Source organism: Megalobrama amblycephala, linkage group LG1 (assembly GCF_018812025.1).
Source record: "Megalobrama amblycephala isolate DHTTF-2021 linkage group LG1, ASM1881202v1, whole genome shotgun sequence".
In the NCBI taxonomy this organism is placed as follows: Eukaryota; Metazoa; Chordata; class Actinopteri; order Cypriniformes; family Xenocyprididae; genus Megalobrama; species Megalobrama amblycephala.
The window spans coordinates 28,820,234-28,842,698 of record NC_063044.1 but is presented as its reverse complement, the minus strand read 5'-3'; the positions used below and the strand labels follow the sequence as shown (position 1 = coordinate 28,842,698).

At 38.1% G+C, this 22,465-nt stretch overlaps 1 protein-coding gene across 1 annotated transcript in view; it reads left to right on the top strand.

The window, feature by feature from the left end:
* Positions 1-22,465, top strand: part of LOC125266935 (obscurin-like) — a 251,851-nt gene that overhangs the window by 163,333 nt on the left and 66,053 nt on the right. Inside the window, 1 exon segment of the mRNA XM_048188075.1 lies at positions 9,891-10,163. Coding sequence (XP_048044032.1) covers positions 9,891-10,163 — 273 coding nt within the window.

The following is a 22,465-nucleotide window of genomic DNA, read 5'->3' as shown; positions in this document are numbered from 1 at the left end:
TAAAGGCTGGAATACACTACACAACTTTTGCCCGATTTTCCCTCCAATTTACAGTCTGAACAAGCTGACACTAGTTGCCAAAAGTCAGAGCCAGTCTGCAGATTTGAGCTGACAGATTTCATGGAAAATCACATAGTATATTATGGTCACAGACACAGAGGATTTAAAACCATGTTTGAAATTTTGAGCCGATTTTAGAACACATATCAGCGTATGATAGGCGTTGCTAATAAATACTGTACATGGTACAGTCATACACTGCCTAGACAACGAAAATCAAGGTGCAAAGTCACAAAGATTGAGAAAAAAAGGGATGACTGTACAAGATCGGGTAAAAAAGAAAAGCTTACCATCATCCAGCTCACGAAACACAAGCTTGGTGCTTGACAAGTGATCATGTTGAGACTCTATAATAGCCGCTAGATGGAACCGCGATTTCATGACATGCATGAAATGTATGAAATTGCAGAATCTGCCTTTTGTTTAGTAATTGTTTGCTCAGTTTCACAGTAGGGTTAATACAGCTCACGTCGCTCCCAAGTTGAAAAATACAGAAATTCTCATAAATACAGAGTGGAGCTCCACCATGAAGGAAAAATTGCTTCAGTAAGTACTGTACTGTTAGCTTTGTCTTGAGAGAGTTGGGCATCTCCCTGTCTTCTTGTTGGGAAAGCAGATGGGTCAGTGAGGTTTTGCACTGATTTTCGTAAGGTCAACAGTGTTATTAAACCAGACTGTTTCCCACTTCCTTGTGTTAAGGATTGTGTGGACCAGGTAGGCTCAGCCAAATTTGTGAGGTTTGACTTACTTAAATGTTATTGGCCCTTTGAGTAAGCGGGCTCAGGATATTTCTTCATTTGTTACCCCTATAGTATTATACTCTTACCAAGTTATGAGTTTTGGGTTATGTAATGCTCCAGAAATGTTCCAGCATCTGATGAATAGAGTAATTTCAGGACTGGATGGTTGCGCAGTTTATTTGGATGATCTTGTTGTGTTTAGTGATAGCTGGGACACTCATATTAAACGTGTTCATGCTGTATTGAAGCGTCTGTCCGAGGCTAAGCTCACTGTAAACCTGGCAAAATGTGTGTTTGCTCGGGCTACATTGACTTACCTCGAGAAAGTGGTAGGAAATGGGGAGGTTCTGCCTGTACATGCAAAAGTCCAAGCTATTCAAAAATGTCCTGTGCCTGTCACTAAAGAAGAACTGATGAGGTTCCTGGGATTAGTGGGCTATTATCGTTCATTCTGTCATAATTTTTCTACCATTGTAGCCCCTCTTACTGATCTTTTCAAAAGTCACGTGAAGTTTGCCTGGTCTTCCAACTGTGAAATAGCATTTGAAAATGTAAAAGCTTTGTTATGTTCCTCACCTGTGCTGGCGGCACCTTGCTTTGACAAGTCGTTTTCTCTGCAGGTGGATGCTAGTCATGTCGGGATGGGAGCTGATCTACAGCAGAATGATTCAGCAGGTGTTATTCATCCTGTCAGTTATTTCTCACAGAAATTTAATACTTACCAGCTAAACTACGCTGTTGTGGAAAAAGAGGCTTTGGCGCTTGTTTGGCTTGTTACATTTTGCCGTTTATGTTAGTTCAAGTCGGCCAATTATACGGATCATAATCCGTTGACATTTCTGAATTCTCTCCAGTGTCCCACCAAAGGCTTATTCGGTGGTCCTTGTTTTTGCAGTTGTGCAGTCTTGACATTCAACACATTCAAGGTGCAGAAAATGGATGCTTTGTCCTGTGCCCCTGCTGGTGATTAATGATTTATTTTTTGTTACAGGGATTCTCGACAGAAACCCTGTCTTAAGGGGAGGGGTGTGATGATCCAGTGTCTGACGCCCCGTATCTAGACGATGGATGATTCCATGAGTGGTTTTATCGTGCTCACCTGGTTCCCCCATTTGAACGCCCTTTATTTCAGTAGTTAAGGGTAAAAGACTTGAATTGTTTTTAAATTATTTGTGAGTATTTTGTGTCGAGTCAAGTCTGAAGTCATTTCAGGTCGAGTCCGAGTCAAGTCTGAAGTCTGTTAAAATGCGAGTCGACTCGAGTGTCCATCTCTGCATTATGTTATACTGAAAATTCTTATATAGCCTATCAGCCCAGTTATTTAACACATTTTAAACTCTTTATCATATGATACCCAACTCATATGATAATATGCGCCATCCTGGTGCACAGCAGCTGTTGAAATAGTAAGGTTTGTAAGGTCTAAACAGTCTGGTTTTAAATTTTTGTTCGACCACTATCGATACCAATGCTACAGCCGCTCTAGTGCTCTCCTGATGGCCTGCCAAAATGGAGGAGTTTAGATCATGTGACGTCAACCTCCGGAGCTCTTTAGGCTAAACCTGCACATAACAATGACGGAAGAAAATCGCCCCTCCTGCCACACATGCATATTCCTTATTTTAGAGTAAATGTCTCCTGACTTGTATTGCTGCAATATTTCATATTTTAACTGTTTGGGCCCTATTTTAACGATCTAAACGCAAAGTGTAAAGCGCACGGCGCAGCTGCACTCAGGGCGTGTCCAAATCCACTTTTGCTATTTTAACGACGGAAAAACGGTCCGTGCGGGGGCGCATTTTTGAAATGGGTTGTCCCCAGTGCCCAAGGAAGTCGACCGGAAGTTGAAGTCGGCCGGGTGCCGCCATCTTGTAGCAGAACTTCACTTGCGTTAGCATCCCCATTGACTCCCATTCATTTTAGCGTCACTTTGACAGCGAATAACTTTACATCTGAGGCGTTTAAAGACTCCATTTGTCCATTATTTATTTCTAAAGATACACGACAATGTATAAAGGGCTCCATTACCTTCTATGTTACATTATGGCCCCGTAGATACAGTTTTTGTAAAAATAGGCTAACGATTGCGTCATAACCACTCGACTCTCTGTCGCACAGTAGAGAAATTACCGTACAGACAGGAGGAGAAGCTCGCAGGCAATCGGGGAGATGTCAAGAGAGATGGAGTACTGGCGTTACATTTTAAAATACTATACAAAATAATTAATCAGAATACTTACTCCTGCTTACTCACGCCAAAGAACTCCCCGCTCAAGCTCGCCGTCTCTGCAAGATTAATGATGGCAGTTTGCACGCACAGCTACTAGAAGATTTACATCTGTCAGACAGGTTGCGGACGTCATCAAGCTTAGTTTGAGTCTGCGCATCAGAAACGGAAGTGCTAAAAATCGCTAAAAATGGGCTTCACTTGTCTCAATTGAGTTCCAATGGGGTCGCTGTGTCCATTTCTTTTACTGTCTATGGTTGTCCCTATTCTCTTAATGAGTAATGGGCGTAACGTTCAATAAACCAATCAGAGTGTCATCTCCCATTCCCTTTAAGAGCAAGATGCGCTCACGCCATGGCGGATTGCTATTTACATGGCGTACACGCGATGAGTCAGTTAATAAATATGTGTGTGTATTGGCACGATTGTTCAATTAATTAGCCAATTTCGTTCATCATTATAAGTAGTTATAGGCTGAATTGAAAATAGGTAGCCTAATTCTAATACACGCAATGACTATTCATCATTACATTTTTATATTTATTTAGCCTACACAATAATATTCTTTTACACTGTAATCCTTTTGTTTTTAATATTTGGCATGTTTGTGTGATGCTCATCCCTGTGTGTAATAAGCAAAGTCAACGCGCACTGTGGACGCACCCAGAGGCGCAGTTTCTACCAACGCGCTCTAACAAAAAAATATTGCGCCATTGACTTTAGACTTTAGACCAGGTTTGAGTTGGTCTATGGCGCAGTCTATTTTCAGCTCCTTAAAATAGCAATGCGCCGGCAATGCGCCTGAACACACCTCTTTTTTTAGACCAGCACGCCCATGGGCGCACTAACTGGCGCAAATGCATTTACTAATTTAAGGACGTGGCGCTGAACGGGAAAACGCGAACGGCGCCGGACGCAAACTAGCAAACACACTTGCGCTGCGCCTTGCGTCGCATTGCGCCGGGTGTATTATAGGGCCCTTAATGTTTACTTGTTTAATGAAGAAAGAGAGCCTTTTTTAAATATTCTGCAGTTGATGCTTTGTCTTACAGTGTCCCATAAAAGCAGAAGAATCGTGACCCTCTGACTATAATGAATCAAGTTTTTATCTCTCGATAGTTTAGATTTTGCAGCATGAAACTACTGTAATCTACAGTAATTATTACATTTATATGAAGAGAATATAAAATAACTATATATAAAAGAATATAACAATTTGAAATAATTCTTGAACATGCTTTTTTTTTGTACAGCCATTGATTTCACTCATGATTATTTTTACACATCCTGCACACTCATTCACCCCCTGTTGTGTTCCTCTAGACCAATCAGGAAATCATAACAGTATGAATATTAAACTGTTCACAAGTACAAATATATCAGTGCCAAACTCGACACTCTTATTGTCAGAGGCCTGATAATAGAAACAGAGTTGAGCTCATAGTCGAGGTTTGGTTTGTTCTTTAACCAGTGTGGAGGAACAGCAGATGTTCACCAGCTTCTGCTTCTTAACTTATCAATACAGCTAATACCATCATTACAATAAATATCAAAGTAATGTTTACTTTTCCTTGTCCAACACACAAAATTACGTCTTCTCATAATGGCAAACTGATGCTGTTTAGTTTGATCCTGAATGAGTCCTGACAACATTTCAGCATAAACTTGTGTGACATTTTCTGAAAACATGTTACAAGATTATCAACATTATCAGGTTTTCTGTAACACATGAGGTACATTTGTATGTCTTTAATCTGTCATAATGTTCCTAAAGATCTGACTGCAGGTATCAGGAAGTCTTGAGGCTTTAACTCAGTCTGTCTTTAACCGTCTGTCATTATTCAGTCAGTATGGAGCTCAGTCAACTTCCTCTTGTGCTCTGTGAGTATTATTTCCTCCGCATGTGTTTCATGTCCATTGCTCTTATATTATGAACAGGATCTAAAGTTATTTAGTGTTTTTGGATTTATTTATTTTTTTATGTTGCTCTCAGTGTTTCAGATCCAGCTCTAGTTGATGATATATGAGTGAAAGACGATCTTGAGAGATTAAGTGTGCAGTTAGTGCTGTTTGTGAAAGAGAAATGAACTCTGCTGTGTTTGGGTCAGTCTGTTCGTTCAGTCACTCAGTTTTGTGTTTTTTAATAGTGTTTGTTGAATCAGTTCTGTTGGTTTGTTTTGTACAGTTTGCTGTTCGTGATGCCTTAAGTAGATGTTCACTAGTTAGTCTTCAGTAGATGTTCACTAGTTAGTCTTCAGTAGACGTTCACTAGTTAGTCTTCAGTAGACGTTCACTAGTTAGTCTTCAGTAGATGTTCACTAGTTAGTCTTCAGTAGAAGTTCACTAGTTAGTCTTCAGTAGATGTTCACTAGTTAGTCTTCAGTAGAAGTTCACTAGTTAGAAAGAGTTTAGCTTTAATCAGACTTTAGATCAGACCGTTGGCTTCAAGTTTCCTGATCAAGTTTCTCTCTGCTGTAATGATGAAATCTATGAAATATCAGATGGATGTCTCAGTGTTTATCTGGACATATATGCAGTCTAATGCACAAAATATCTTAATATGAGTTCATCGTTATTACTGTCACTGTTTTCAGACCCTAGAAGTGTTTTACAGAAACATTCATCCAGACAAATCAGTGAAACATTTAAAGAGAAATTTACAGTGACGGCAGGGGACATGTCAGATTCATACAGTTTTGTCGTGGCCACGACATATTATGATACATATTATCACGTTCCCACCAGTTAATATGTCATAGCTACGACAAGTAAAGTAAACCGAACATGTCCCCTCCCAGTCACTATAGAAATTAAACATTTCTGTGTTGTGATGCTAAAAAAAACATGTGAGAGTGAAATTATAGTGTTTCACAAGCAAAGAAAGAATATGCATTTATAAAATGGCTAAAGTATAATACAGAGTTGATCAGCTCCATGTTCACACTGTAATAATATAATGTGAGATTTTCCTGTATTTGGCTGAGCTGTTGTTTGGGTGCCTCACCAATGTATTCAATTTCTCTAATACATAAAATAAGTAGCTTGACCAGAGATCTTGTGAGGAGAAGAATTTACTGAAGGTAGCAGTTTATCACAGATCTTCATCAATGATGTTAGTCTGTTGATCTTCAGAGAATCTGAACCCACATTTCTGTCTGTGGGACAGACCTTATACCTGAAGCTAATTTACAAACAGAAGACGTCACAGAGAAACTAAGAGAAACACAGCCGGTCCCTCATGAGAAGAACTTTGAAAATAAGATCCCACAGAAATAAAAAATCAGGATAACCAATGGATGAGTTTGATGATCTTTTCTTGAGACATTTAATCTTTCATGAGTTTTTTACTTTGTGTTTTCAGTGCTGATTTCAAACATCCACTCTGGACACACTGAAGGTGAGTGAATTTGATCCATAAATTTCATCACAAATGGGTGATTCTGTTACAAACCAGGGGCAGGATTCATGAAATATTCTTGAGATTTCACGAGTTCGTTTCCTCATAAAATCTTTAAGCTAATAAGGTTAAGCGTATTTGGCTTGCTGTCCGCTGTGGAGGGGCTCGAGGAAGCAGCTTCAACTCGAGCTTGGATATACCCCCCAGGGACTACTATTGCATGAAAGAGGAGTACGATAGATGAGATGCTTAATTTATGTGGTGGAGTTGGGGAGGTGGAGGGATATCGAAACAACTGATGCCAGAGCAGGGTGAGTAGCTGCTTATATGCTCTGGATGTAATTGAAAGATTAGGGTTCCCTCCTCTTGAGATTATGTTTGAGTTTCACTAATTTAAAGATTAGATGGGTTCACTCCTCCCGAAATTACGTTGTGAACTTCACTAAAATTCATCTTCACTGCTATTTTCTTCTTATTTTCTCAAGAAACACACACACACACACACACATATATATATATATATATATATATATATTGTATTCCCAAAAAACGTTTAAGATTGCTCTTATCTTATTTCTAAAAAAAATTGTGCTTCAGAAAAAATTTAAGTATTAAAGAATTTAAGAAATTTAAGAATTTAAGCATTCATATTCCTGAAAAGAATGTTCTTAAAAATCAGCGTAAAAAACTTCTTAAAGTCAGGATAACCTCCAACCTGACTTAAATTTCTAATAATTTATCTTAAGAACTTTCTTAACTTCTTTAAGAAGATTTTCATGAATCCGACCCCAGGAAAGAAAAGGAGTGTCATGATTATAAATACATCTTTTTAAACAAGTTATATAAATGATTCATGTGTTGTGACTAGTAAAACCACACAGACAGTTCTGAGGTGTGACAAAAACACCAAAAACATTCACTCACAAAAATGCCAATTTCCTCAGAAATATTGCACAGTTAAATTTTGTTATGAAGAATATAGAAAAACAAAATATCTTTTGACTTTTGTCTTGAAAATTAGTAACTCTACAGACACCACAAAAACTTTGAACAGATTTAATAAAAATGAGTTTCTGGACCTGCAGTAACAAAGTCCTTTAAACTACAACAACAATTTACAACACTTTGTTATCTGATACTGTGTGTCTCTTTGACTGCTGGTGTCGATGTAGGTGTTGGTGGTGTGAAACCCTGCTTTAAGCTCAGGACTATTAACCTAAAGGATGTGGGTTTGAGCTCTCATGTGCTGCTCTGAGACACAATGGTTGAGGATCCAAACACAGTATTTATTAGAAGGGTAACACATACGTAATTCAAAAAGACTGCAAAAAGAGATGTGTTAAAAATGACACTTGTTGTGCAGAATTTGAGTGCTCAGGGACTACACAAATTTAACACACAAATGTGTCATTTAAACACAATAAGTGAAACTGAAAATTATCATTGCTAATTAATGTTCATACAACAATATTAAGCATTACCATCCATTTGTAATTCTACAAAATTGAAATAAAACAGACAAGAAGTAAAAATGTTTTTAATTTAATTTATAGTCAAATTTTGTCAGGGTAGAGAACAATGCATTCAAAGAGGCACAACAAAATGCTCTAAATCTCAATTTCATAAAGTTAATTTAGATGATTAAATGACACAAATGCTTTGTAATGCTATTATCTACAATACAGTAAACATTAAAGTGTTACCAACAACTACACCTTGATTGATTGAAACAATCATACACAGTCAAGACTAGCAAATAACATTTCTCATAACATAAGATCAACTTATAAAATGTCAGATAAGATAAAACTTTCCAAATCAGACAAATAAACAATTTTAAATCTGTTATAACAGTCGATTTTCAAGATCTATGGAATGTTGTTTTCTTCATGAGACAAATGCATCTGTAATGCACTAGCCATTAACGACAGTATTCATTCAAAGTGTTGCCAACATGAATTACACTGAACTAGTGATTATTATTTATTTTTATGTACCATTATTAGTCAGAGATCGACATGTGCAATTACCTGCATCTGTCCTCCTTCACGTCAAGTCATATTAATGAATATTTGTTATAATAAATTAAACAAGAGATGTGTGTGTAAGTAAAGACACACTTTCATAACATCTTCTTGGTCTTCCATCTCCTCTAAAAGAGAAAATTACTCCTTTCCAGGGTAGATTCAGCTTTCAACTTCTCAGTCTTTCCATCTGTTATTTATCCAAGCTCAATATCGAGCTTAAAAGAGGAAACATTTTCAAAATATATCAGTGTGACTAACAATATCAGAACTTTTGCATTGTTTATTAAAATATCTTAAAGGGATATGACACCAAAAAATGAAAATGTTGTTGTTACTCACCCTCATGTTCCAAACCTGTGTGAGTTTCTTTCTTCTGCTGAACATAAAAGATATTTTTAAAGAATGCTGTAACCAGACAGTTGACGGTAGCCTTTGACTTCCATAGTTGGGTTCATCTCCACTGCTGATTAAATCAAACAACAAAGAATTGAAGAACAAAGTATTGATCTCAACAAAACAGTTGACGGTAGCCTTTGACTTCCATAGTTGGGAGAAAAAAAAAAAATATATATATATATATATATATCAAGTGTCCTGTTACCAATGTTTTTAAGAACTGTGTTGTTTTTTGACAGTTGATGAACTTTTTTGCAGTTCATAAACAGTCCAAACAGATATCAGGACAGGAACTCAGGCAGACCACGAGACAGAGAAACAGGGCAAATCCAGAGAACAAAGGGTAGTGATGGGCGATTTCAAAACACTGATTCATTAAACTTCAAAGCTTTATGAATCTTTTGTTTCGAATCAGTGATTCGGAGCGTGTGTCAAACTGCCAAAGTCACGTGATTTCAGTAAACGAGGCTTCATTACGTGATCACTGTTTCAAAACGTTTCAAAACAGCTCGAAATTTCAACTACGGCACATTTGCTTCAACTGCTTCAGTGTTTCACGAAGCCTCGATCTGCCCATCACTAGAAAAGGGTCAAACCAGGGAAACAGATGAACAATGTTGCGCTCAGAAATGCAGTGATGACACACACAAGACTTCACAGAGAGTGACTGAGAAAACCAGGCTTATACACAGAGTTAACAAGATTAATGAGACACAGCTGAATGTAACGGCTGTTTTGGGAAATGTAGTCCATGATAGAGTGGCAATGGTCTGGGGTGGAGTGTCCTCTGGTGACTATCAAGAGCTCTCCAGCTGGTGATCATGACTGAACCCCACATAGGGTGATCTTTGAACCTTTGAACAGTTGCTGTCCTTTAACTCTTTGCATTGCGCTGACTGAATGTTCACCTTGTTTGTTTCTTGTTTCCAGCAGCTTTATTACATTGTCTGTGAAATAAAAATGCACTAATAATTTACCAGAGAGAGAATGAGATCTGCTGAAAAACTTTCACATCTCATGCTTCACTGACTTTATATTGACAGATCCTCCCAAACCATTTCTGACTGTTGAGCCACAGAGTTCAGTGTTCACTGGAGACTCAGTTACTCTCAGATGTGACATATATGATGAAGGAGTCACTAGCTGGAGTTACTACTGGTATAAAGAAGGTTTATTCAAGGTTTCCACTGAACTACAGGAACACACATTCAGGCCTGTTTCTGTGTCTGACGCTGGTAAATACTCCTGTGAAGGATCAGAGAGAGGAGGATCACGCAGATCACAACTCAGTGATGAAGTTACACTGACAGTATCAGGTGAGTTTGATCATCTCTTCATAAACACACACAAGTTTATCATGTTATTAATGAGTGATTTCTTTTCAAAGCAGTTTTAAGTGTTTCTCCACAGAAGTGGTTGATTTTGACAGATTTTTAGGTTAAAGCACTAAACATGCGGCTCCAGTTTTCTTTTGTTTATAACTTTGAACCCTTTTAAAGGCACAATATGTAAGATTTTTAGATTAAAATATCCTAAAACCACTAAAACAGTTATATATTTTGTTGACTTGTGTACTTACATTATCCCAAACGTTTCCAACAATGTTTAAATCCAGACAAATCAGCAGTTTTAAGCAGGACACGGACCGTGTCATTGTGTCGCCTGTTAATGACATCATATCCGCATTCCCCTCGATTTCCAGTTTTACTTTTGTAGAAACCATGGAAACACCAGATGCTTTAATATATTATGTTTTATTAGACAGATGAGCAACTGTTTGGATACATTTATCTAAAAAACTAACCATTGTTATATTGCTCAACACAGTCTTATTGTTTGAATCACTTTTCTTGAATTACCTCGAGTACCATGTTTTTACCATGCCTTAGAGACAACACTGCTTTGTCAATAACATAATCAGAGCTTTCTCCATCATACAATATATTTTTAAAGTAATAGCATGTCATTTATCAACACAACTCATCCAGTTTTGAGATTTTAATATCAATCTAGATTACTGCAGTGTGCAACAAGTCTCTTACAGCAGCCACAGAGTGAACACACAGAGTAACATTATAACACTTTCAACACACTCAAATGTGTTTAATATGATTGTTTTAACCATGTAAAACAGCGCTGAGTTTCCTCTCATACAACGAAAAGATATAATATAATCTCTTCTTATACGACCAGGATAGCTTTCCTGCACAATTCCTTATAATCTTATTTGTGTTCACTCCTTACCTTGCCTAAATTAAGATCAAATATCTGAATGACCATAAAAATATGTTTAAAAACAAATCTTTTAACATACTGATCATTGGTAAAGGAACACTAATAACTTTCATATAATCTTTTTTCTCAGTTATAATTGAATTTGGTAAATAAATCACTATAAATCCAAAAACATCCATTCGTATCCATCATGTGCAACAAATACCTCTTTTCCACCAATCCTCAAAACAAAGATTTTCTTTGAATTCTTATTGAATATAGATTTGTCTGTCCATTTTTCTGAGCAGATGTCAGGTTTGGTGACAGCACCACCTACTGGTCAGAAACAACACCAGTTTATCCAACACTATCATCTACTGTAGATCATTTTAAATGTTCATGTAAACTGCTGCAGCTGCACAACACTTTGTTGAACGGTGTGTCTCTGTGACTGCTGGTGTAGATGTTGGTGCTGTGACACTGTGGGTCGAGCTCTAGATCATTAACACAAAGATTGTGAGTTTGAACCTGTATTGTCTTTTATGTTTTTGCATTGTCCATAATGTTGGCCTTTTTGACCCTGTAATGTTTCTTACATTGTCTATGAAACCAAAATACATTAATAATTTACCAGTGAGAGAATGAGATCATCTGTTGAAAACATTTCACAACTCATGCTCCCAAATTCCCAATAATTTTATATCGATAGATTTTCTCAAACCAACTCTGACTGTTGAGCCACAGAGTTCAGTGTTCACTGGAGACTCAGTTACTCTCAGATGTATGATTCAATGATTCATAAGACATTTTATTCATACAATAAAAATGTTAGGTTACTGACGTAACCCTGGTTCTCTGATAACATGAAGTGGGGTATCTCACTATGGGACCGCCTCAGGGCGTGGCCGATCGCAGAAGCACCAATAACACCATGTCTGTCAACCATGGCAGACCATTTGCTGCATCGATCAGGGAGTCCCGCTTCCCTGTATATAAACCGCAGCTACCTGCCATTTCGTCATTCTCCGCATATCTCTTCTCCATGCAGGACAGGCAAGGAGGGCAATGTTTGTGAGATACCTCACTTCATGTTATCAGAGAACCAGGGTTACATCAGTAACCTAACATTGTCTTTCTAACATTCGCTCAGTATCTCACTATGGGATATAGACAATTCCCGTATTGCCGATATGCTGAGAAAGGCTGTGTAATTATCTGAATCATAGCTCCCGACGGAGGTGAAAACAGAATAATATGAGAAATTCGCCCTTTAATAAAACTGCATTAAACAACCTGACTACTCACTCCCAGGACTGAGTCGGCCAGAGAGGGTTCTGTCACATCCAGTCTATAGAAACGAGCAAAAGTGTGCGGAGAAGACCAGCTGGCTGCCACGCAAATTTCTTGAATAGAGATGACTCTAAACAGAGCCCAGGAAGTAGCCATGCCTCTAGTAGAGTGTGCTCGTTGTCCTGTTGTGGGCTCTAAATTCACATTATTGTAACATAATATGATAGCCTCCACCACCCAGTGAGAAAGGCGTTGACGGGAGATCCTCTGTAAGAGTCAGCCCACGAGACAAATAGCTGATTGCTCTTAAGAAGTGTGCGGGTTCTCTGAACATACATATGCAGAGTACGAACCGGACATAAACTGTGTAACCTCTCCTCCTCTGGTGATGCAAAGAGTGGTGGATGAAAAGCTAGCAGGTCCACTGATTGAACTGCACCAGCGTGATAAAACACTTTGGGTACAAACGAGGGGTTAGCTAAAAGTGACTTTTTGAACACCCGGAGCGAACATCATACATGAGGAGTGAACTTATAAAGCATGTAGTTCACTCACATTTTTGCTGTAGTGAGAGAAAGTAACAGAGCCATCTTTGAAGTGACTAGCTTCAAGGCAATTTTATCAATGGGCTTGAAAGGGGCTTTTGAGAGCGCGTTCAGAACCATGGACAAGTCCCAGGGTGGGACCAGCGGCTTCGATACTGGGTGTAACCGAAGTGCCCCTCTCATAAATCGACAGACGAGAGGGTGCTGGCCAATATTACCCGAGTTAAGACCTACATGACATGCTGAGATAGCAGACAGAAAAACTTTAACCGTAGAAAAGGGTCTGCCCTTATATAGGTCCTGTAAAAAAACAGCACATCCGAAACAGAACACAAGAAAGTAATGATGTTCCTATCTGCGCACCAACCCTCAAACACCCTCCATTTGAGATTATATAAAGAACACTTTGAGGCAGCCCTGGCGTTTTGAATTGATTTTGAATTGTCTCAATCACAGTCCCAGGCCCAGAGGCCCAGAGAGCTAGTTTCTGAGGATAAAACTAGCTCTCTGGACAGTAAATCTGCTCCCCCGTTCATGATTCCTGGAACATGCATCGTGCGTAATGACAGGAGGGTCCTGCTGCTCCACATAATCAGGTCTTTCGCTAACAAGTGAAGCTTGTGAGAACACACTCCTCCCTGTCGATTTATGTAGGCTATCACCGTTGTATTGTCTGTCCTGACCAATACATGATGATTCTTGAGGAGATGCACAAAATGTCTCAGAGCTAGTAACACTGTCAGTAGTTCTAGAAAATGTATGTGCTTCTCTCTCAGTGCAGGAGACCAAACTCCCCTCACTGTTCTGCCCTTGAAGACCGCCCCCCAGCCCATGAGAGATGCATCTGTTGTCACCACTTTCCTCAATATAACAGGACCCAGAGGGCATCCTGTCCTGAGAAAAGACGGGGCTCTCCAATGTCAGAGAACGCTCATGCATTATGGTGAGACGTGCACTCTGCGGCTGAGACGGCTTGTGGGGCGAATGCCCTGTGAATCCCTCATTCGCAGCAGTCCCAGGGGAACCACTGACACTGTAAGGCCATCAGACCCAGTAGTCGAAGGCACATTCTGAAAGAGACTAAACTCCCTCGTTGAAAGAGGGAGAGGCAGCTGAGAAATGTCTTGATGCGTTCCTCTGATAGGAACGCTCGAAACATCACTGAATTCAGCCTGAGACCCAAGTAGACTATTTCCTGTGAAGGATTTAGACAACTCTTCGTCCGGTTTATCTTGAAACCTAATCTCTCCAGATGTGTCACTAGTGTGTATGTATCGCTCTCCGCCTGCCGCGGGGACGGCGCGCAGATGAGCAGATCATCCAGATATGATGAAACTCTGACTCCTTAACGACATCAGAGCTGATAAGTGAACCACAGATATTTCCTGTGAGCAAGAAAAATATCTACGTGAAAATATGCATCCTGGAGGTCCACTGAGGTGAACCAATCCTCTTGATGAATACTTTGACACAAAGTTCTGAGCAAAACCATTTTGAATTTGTATTTTCTGAGGTGTTTGTTGAGGACCCATAAATCTAAAATGGGACAGAGACCTCCCCATCGTTTGGGAATCACAAAATAACGGGAGTAGAAGCCCATCTGGCTTTCCTCCGTTGGAATCACTCTTATCACTCCTTTTCTCGTTAAAGAGGATATTTCTTCCTCTAAAATCTGAGCTGCTTCCCCTTGGGCCACTGAAATTAGCACTCCATTGAACACAGGAGGTTTTACAGTGAATTGAAGTCTGTATCCTCTGTCTATCGTGGTTAAAACCCAGGGATAAACTGCACATGCACGTCAGTTCTCCGCCTGAGCAGCGAGTGAGCTCTTCCCAGCTTTGCTCACTAGTGATACTGTGGTACACTCTAGTGGTGAAAGGGGGGAATAACGCTCCAGTTATATTCATCATTTTTTGTGATTGTTTTAATCTTTTGTGATATTTTTTTATTTGGTAACACTTTACAATACTGGTGCACTAAATATGCATTAATTCATGCTTAACTAATGCACAGATAACCATGTGTTAAATTATATGACTCATGAAGAAATAAACCATTAATTAATGATTACTGCATCAGAAAATAATAAAGTTTCTATATGATTAATATATTAAGTAATATATGAATTGTTATTAATTAAATGTGTCAATGCATTAATTCCTTAATAACATATTTTATTAACTAAAAGTGTAAGTTAATGTGTTAATTACCACAATGGTTTGAAGACATGTACTGCAACTTCCAGTTGTCTGGTTGAATTAATCATTAACTAATGATTTGAAAATGTATCATTATGTTATGACTTTACTTGTTGAGGCACATGACTATTAACTAATTGTTAAGTAATATGTTATTAATGGGTTTTGACAGTTGCACATGCAGTGAGTGTAATGACAGAGAATGTGTTTGAAGGATGGGTAAGTTGGGCTGCACACAAATATCAGCACACCAGAATCTGAACTACTGACTGCTGTTACACTGTGTTTAAACTGGATGCGACCATTATCAAGTCATGCCTCAACAGCTGTTTACATGACAGACCATTGCAAGTCCATTTGTCCTTCATAACAGAAGTGATGTTTTGTTGTGTTGTGTCCAGTGTAGCATCACTTTCACTGATTATAATGGGTTCTATTGTCTTTGTCTGGTCTTTACACTGCAAATCTCTTAAAATATCTTAAAGTTCTTAAATCAAGAAGCATTTTCTTGACAAGTAAAAATTATTTTCTTGTTTTCAGGAAAAATAAGTCAAAATTAAGTAAGTTTTTCCTTAAAACAAGCAAAATAATCTACCAATGGGGTAAGCAAGATAATCTTATTTCAAACCAAGAATAAGATATATAATCTTGTTTTCAGTTTGGACTAAGATTATTTTGCTTACCCCATTGGCAGATTATTTTGCTTGTTTTAAGGAAAAACGTGCTTAATTTTGATTTATTTTTCATGAAAACAAGAAAATAATTTTTACTTGTCAAGAAAATGCTTCTTGATTTAAGAACTTTAAGATATTTTGACTAAAAACAAGACAAAAATTCTAAGTAAGAACAGCATTTTTTGCAGTGTAACGTGTGTTACTGTTTGTCACTGTGTGTTACGAAATAGCAGCGCCTGGCCACATGTTCTCAGTGTTCTGCCTTTGAATACTTGACCTCAAGATTAACCTGACACATTCCTGTGCCATGAACAACAAGGTTCTGGACGCAACAGTTTATCTGGTACAGTGGAATCACAGTTGTAGATAGTTGGAAATTGAAATCCATGGCCTAGTGTAGATATCAAAACCATAATGACATATTACTTAACAATTACTTAATAGTCATGTGCCTCAACAAGTAAAGTCATAACATAATGATACATTTTCAAATCATTAGTTAATGATTAATTAAAGCATACAACTGGAAGTTGAAGTACACGGCTTTGACCAATTGTGGTAATTAACACATTAACTTACACTATTAGTTAATAAAATAAGTTATTAAGGAATTAATACATCATGAAACATTTAATTAATAACAATTCATATATTGCTTAATTTATTAATCATATTGACTCTTTATTAGTTGCTGATGCAGTAATCATTAATTAATGGCTTAGTTCTTCATGAGTCATACATTAACACATGATAATCTGTGCATTAGTTAAGCATGAATTAATGCATATTAGTGCACCAGTATTGTAAAGTGTTACCTTTTATTTTTATCCCACTCTGCGCCCTCAGCTCTTGGCCTGGATGTGGCAGAGAAAACTTTATTTGTGATGAGATGCTTGTGCTCTTTTGTCTTTCCTCCCTCAGAACAAACCTTGTAGGTCTCTCCCACAACTGCTAAGAAAATACTCTGACCGCAACTTTGAACTGCTCCGCGGGACGTGCGCAGGTTTAAATCTGCGATGACGCATATCTCCTCCTAGAGCGATGGGTTGGGAGAACCAGAGTCCAGCTGACGCCCCATCTCCTATAATAACTCCACTTGATAGGCTGTAAGGAGGGACGTCGTGTTCAAAGCATGGACGACCAGTGCAGAAGATTTATAAATCTTTTGAAAAACAGAGGCGGCGAAGCGCTCTGTTTTCCCTGGCAGCGCGGCCCGGCTGAAGAGAGTGCTGCCCTGCGACTCAGATCCAAATGATCCGCCACAGATGATTCTACAGGGGGAGGATCCACCATCCCCAAATCCTCCATTCCCTGAACATCTAGTCTCGAGAAGCCCTTAACAGGTACTCGGGGGAAAAAGACTTATACCAAAACCTTTTCATTTCAGCCACACAATCCGGGATGGCTGGAATAAACTGCCTCGCTGGAGGGAGACGTGATGGAAGTCTCTTTCCATCATACAGGTCTGGTTGGGATGGCCAGTCGATCGACAGTCTAGCCGTGTCCCTGCGACAGACCTCCAGTAGATCTGTATCCATCTGCACAGGGGAGGGTGAGCTCTCATCCTGTGCACTAGGCGGATGCGACTGCATCTGGGGAAGAATAGCATCTTCATCTTCACACTTCACCATCGTCATTTTCCTCTCCCGCTAACGGATCTTCAAACAGCGTGGGAAGGACGGGTGACACCTTCTCCATCATCATCAGGAGCTGGAGGCCTGTGGACAATCCATCAGTTCCTCTCTGGGTTGAGCAGAGAGGCATGGGTCCGACTTCCCAGCTACTGCAACGTGAAGCCTTTGCTCCCGGGGTTTTAACCGAGAACATCGCGAAGTGAGGACAGCCCTCAGGGTTGGACAGCGCTGCCTGAGCGTGTTTAGCACCCAAGCAGGAGATGCAGAGACCGTGTGAATCCTTCGCAGAAATCCACATTCCGCACGCACACGGATGAGGAGGACGGCCCACCACAACATGACAACTAGTACGGAGCTCTGTTGTGATAGAGAGCTCTTTTCCTAGTTTTTGGTGCGTAGTAAGCATGCCAAAAACTTGGAAAAATAAATAGAAAAACTTAAAGCAGAAAAATCACCTTGACATGTTAGTTATCTTACTATAAGTGGCAAGTCACTCAACAAACATTAAGAATATATTGCGTTTGGGACGTTACCTTGCGGCTCCGTCTATAAACTGTTAAGCAATAATTCCCAAAGTCTGCAGAAAACAGCTTCCAAAAACTTAACGGGGAAGAGAGCGAGAATGACGAAATGGCAGGTAGCTGCGGTTAAAATGAAAATGAAATCATGAGATAGCGGCGACTGTTGGTATATTTTCCCAGTGAGTAATGCTTGTTTGAAAACAAGCTCACTAACTACCAATACTGTTACCAATGTAGAAGAACCTGTGAAACTTCTCAAATAAACAAGAGAAGGTGCTGGGATTTACCCAAATTAAATTAAAACAATTTTTACCACTGCTAGGACACATTTCTTTCAGCTTCACAACAGTTAATCTCAAATTCAAAATGCACTAAAACTACTAAAATACTTAATTTATGTGTCAAATCATGTCATTCTTCGCAAGACTAGAAAAGGTTTCCCCCAACAAACACACTTTGTCACTTTGTCAAAAAAACAGGAGCATTACACAATGTTTTCTTTTGTAAAATTTCTTTACAAAACAAGATTGACACTTTTTACTGTTTATAATTCACTGCAGTTTGTTATATGACAAATAACTTTTTGTCATGTAACATACAATTAATTTCTCACTTAGACACAAACATCACCAAAGCTTTATGTTCTATACAGGCCAATTTGCACATGCTTACATACTCTTTACAAAACTGTTCAACATAAGTTCAAGACCTAACACAACACAAAAACGAGTAAGACTGAAATTTGCTACATTTCTACAGTAACACCATATTGATAGATATTCTGAATCTAAAAAACAACAAATACAATCAAAATAATTGCATGTAAGCTGAACACCTACACAAGTGTTAGTCTTTGTTTCATCACCATCTAATTTAACATGGATTATGTAACATAAACTACTGTGAATTATAAACAGTAGATAATGTTATTTTTGTTTTGTAAAGAAGTACAAAAGAAAACATTGTGTAATGCTCCTGTTTTGTTGTTGTTGTTTTGTTTTATGAGCGACAAAGTGTGTTTGTTGGGGGGAACTTTTGCTAGTCTTGTGAAGAATTGAGACATAAATGAAGTAGTTTTAGTGCATTTTGAATGTGAAATTAACTTCTGTGAAGCTGAAAGCTGGTTAAGTAATTTTTCAAAACTCTTCACTCAGTTATCCTAAACAGAAATGCATCCTAGCGGTGGTAAAACTGTTTTTTAATTTAATTTGGGTAAATCCCAGAATCTTCTCTAGTTTATTTGTGAAGTTCCACAGATTCTTAGACATTGGTAACAGTATTTGTAGTTAGTAAGCTCTTTTGGCCTGTACCTCACCTGCAGTGTTGGTCACGTTGCTTTAAAAAAGTAATTAGTTATAGTTACTAGTTACTTCTCACAAATAGTAACGGAGTTAGTAACTGAGTTACATCATTATAAAAGTAACTAATTACCAGGGAAAGTAACTATTGCGTTACTTTAAAAAAATAAAAAATAAATAAAAATATGCCAAATAAATTGAATGCCCCCAATATTACATATAAGTCTAAGAATAAATTATTCTTGATGCGACTCCTGACTCATGATCCGCTCTTGCTCACGACATGAAATTTCTCTGTACTGTGTTGGTAGCCATTAAAGAAAACGTAGTTTCATATTTATGTTTAAATAGTCCTATGTTATGTTTTAAATCCATTTATTCGATTATGAAAAGTTAGTGAACAGCATGAGTAAGATGCATCATAAGATGCGCAAATATATAAGTTTTGCTTTGTAGAAAGCCTTTCTTTAAAGTGAATTTCGTTTTGTAAAAATTGTATCTTAATTTTAAACAATGTTTCGTCTACCAATTGCTTGGATTTAATATATAACAAGCAAATATAGCAGACAATAAAATCATGACATGGAGGCGCGGGCGCGATCACTGGCGCGTGAACTGGAGCGCGTCTCATAGGCTAAATGAACCGAAACTCAGAGGCTGCTTGCCTCGCAGACATGAGAAATATATCTATAGAATGCTTGAAATATCTACTTTAACAAAAATGAAGTTATTAAAAACGAAAAGAAAGAGGCTACTCTGATTATGTAGCCTAATCCGAATGAAATGTGCATTATGCGCGTCCATATGAGCAGATGATCAGCAATGAGAATCAGCAATGTCAACTTCATCTTTGCAGCCGACACTGATTCAGAAAACATTACTTTATTAATAAACAATTAAAATGTCTCCTTACTGTTTTTGTCACACTCATAATCATTACTTTTGCTGGTTCTTTATGGCAATTATGCGTGCCATTGAGTGCTATATAGCCTTTATTATGTAAACGCTCCTTATTATGGTTTATTCTCTCCAGTATTTAAGAAATTAAATTAATATAAATGTGATTAGTCAACTAATAGCTTAAATGAACAACTACTAGTCGACTAGAAAAAAACTCATTTCACATATTTTCGATCAAGCATCAAAAAGGGTATTCTGGTTTGAGCTCGCGCTTCGCGCACATGCTCTGACGGACACACACACAGCGCATCATACATTATTATCAGTTTAAAATTATATTTGTGTATGACTAACCGCAGCACACACCAGAGAAAAAAACTTTGCTGCTCCTATGGCTGAGAGAGAGCTTACTCGGATGAAAACCGCTTCAGTGAGCTCAATTATAGTAACGCAGCATTTTTTGGTCAGTAACGGTAACGGCGTTGTAACGGGAGAAAAAGTAATTCGTTTGATTACTCGTTACTGAAAAAAGTAACGGCGTTAGTAACGCCGTTTATTTATAACGCCGTTATTCCCATCACTGCTCACCTGTGACAAAACTGGTTTTTGAAGCCTATTGAAATGTAAATTGTCAGTGGGGGTTGGTGCCGCAAGCTCAATTCTAAATACACACGAAATTACCTATGTTTAGAATATCAAGGATAATAATGAGTTATGGCCAAATCATTCAATCTTTAGACCATGGTTTTAAATTATATCTTAAACAAAAAGAGTTTAACTCATTAAGTTTTTAGTATCTGCTAAGTTTCTGTGTCTTTAGTCACTCAGGATGGTGGTGTGAACGATCCTATAGAGGCAGTGATACTTTGACCATCTACATGTGTTTGTGTAAATGTGTTTAACACTAATTTTGAATGATAAATAAGGCCACATTTACAGCTGCTATTACAGTTTTTTTTCAATCACTATAGGACACATTTCATAATTATTCACACGGTTATCATTTAGACAAAAATTTGCAACATTTCTACAGTAGTATCATATTGAAATATATTCCAAATCTAAAAAAAAATGAAATACTATCAAAAAAATTAGGTGTAGCTGAACAGTTACATGTCAGTCTTTCATCATTTTCATCATCTATACAAAAGGGGAAACTTAATAAAACTTAATAAAGAAATAATTTTGTACACTAATGTAAACATGAACATTGTAACAAACTGCAGTGAATTTTGAACAGCAAAAAAAAAAAAAAAAAAATGACATGATTTGAGACATGATTGAAGTGTTTTGGTAGTTTTAGTGCATTATGAATGTGAAATTAACTGCTGTGAAGCTGAAAGCTGGTTTGGAGAACTGAGTGAAGAGTTTTGAAAAAGTGACATAAATATTGAAAAATGTGTCCTAGCCAGGACTTGACATTAACTTTTTTGCTCTCCAGCCACTGTGGCTAGTGGTTTTCCAAAGTTACTAGCCACTCAGCATTTTCACTGGCCATAATTTTGCTGTTGGGAAATTACATTTTATATGATTAAAGTTGACTTTGGCATGCTAAAATTACTTGATTTTGAGTAATTTTACTTGATTAGCTAGATTTAAAACCCTTTCAAACTTTCAAATGCAGATTAACCACCTAAATCAAGACTAGGCCTACATGGTATATCAGCTGGTATGTATGGGTGGGCAAGGGGTGGGTAATATGACCATAATATGATAAATTTTATAATTGTGTAAGTTATTTTTATTAGGCTATACAAAAAAGAACAAAGAAGCAATTTAGCAAATTACAAATACAATAGTAAATTAAATAGCCTAAACTATTTTTCAGATACAGTAGGTTTATTTAATATTTATTTATCTTTTGTTGTTTGATTAACATAAATGACATACAAACATTTAATTGGGCTGCTGAATGCATGTACATAATATACTGACACATATCCATACTCCGACATTTTGACATCTGCGTGCGTGTATTTGACTACTCTGGTCTTACCCGCCACAGCTGAAATCTACCCGCATTTGGCGGGTTAGCGGGTGTTACTGTCAAGCCCTTGTCCTAGCAATTGTTAAAAAAAACTATAATGAGTCACATACCATAGACGTTGGAACAGGGGGGCCGCCCCCCCTCCCAGCCCGACCCCCTCCACCCCCCAACCCTTTTCTCCACCCCTCTAGGGGTCAGCCAGCTGTTTTTTTCGTTCAGTGGCTTGATATTACCGGTATGAATTTTCATGTTCCAAAATGTTGTGAAAATAAAACAGCTCGCCCTCGTTCATTTCAGGGGTTCTATTTAATTACCATTTGTGCATTTCATTCATTGTGCCTTGACACCAGTTCAAAA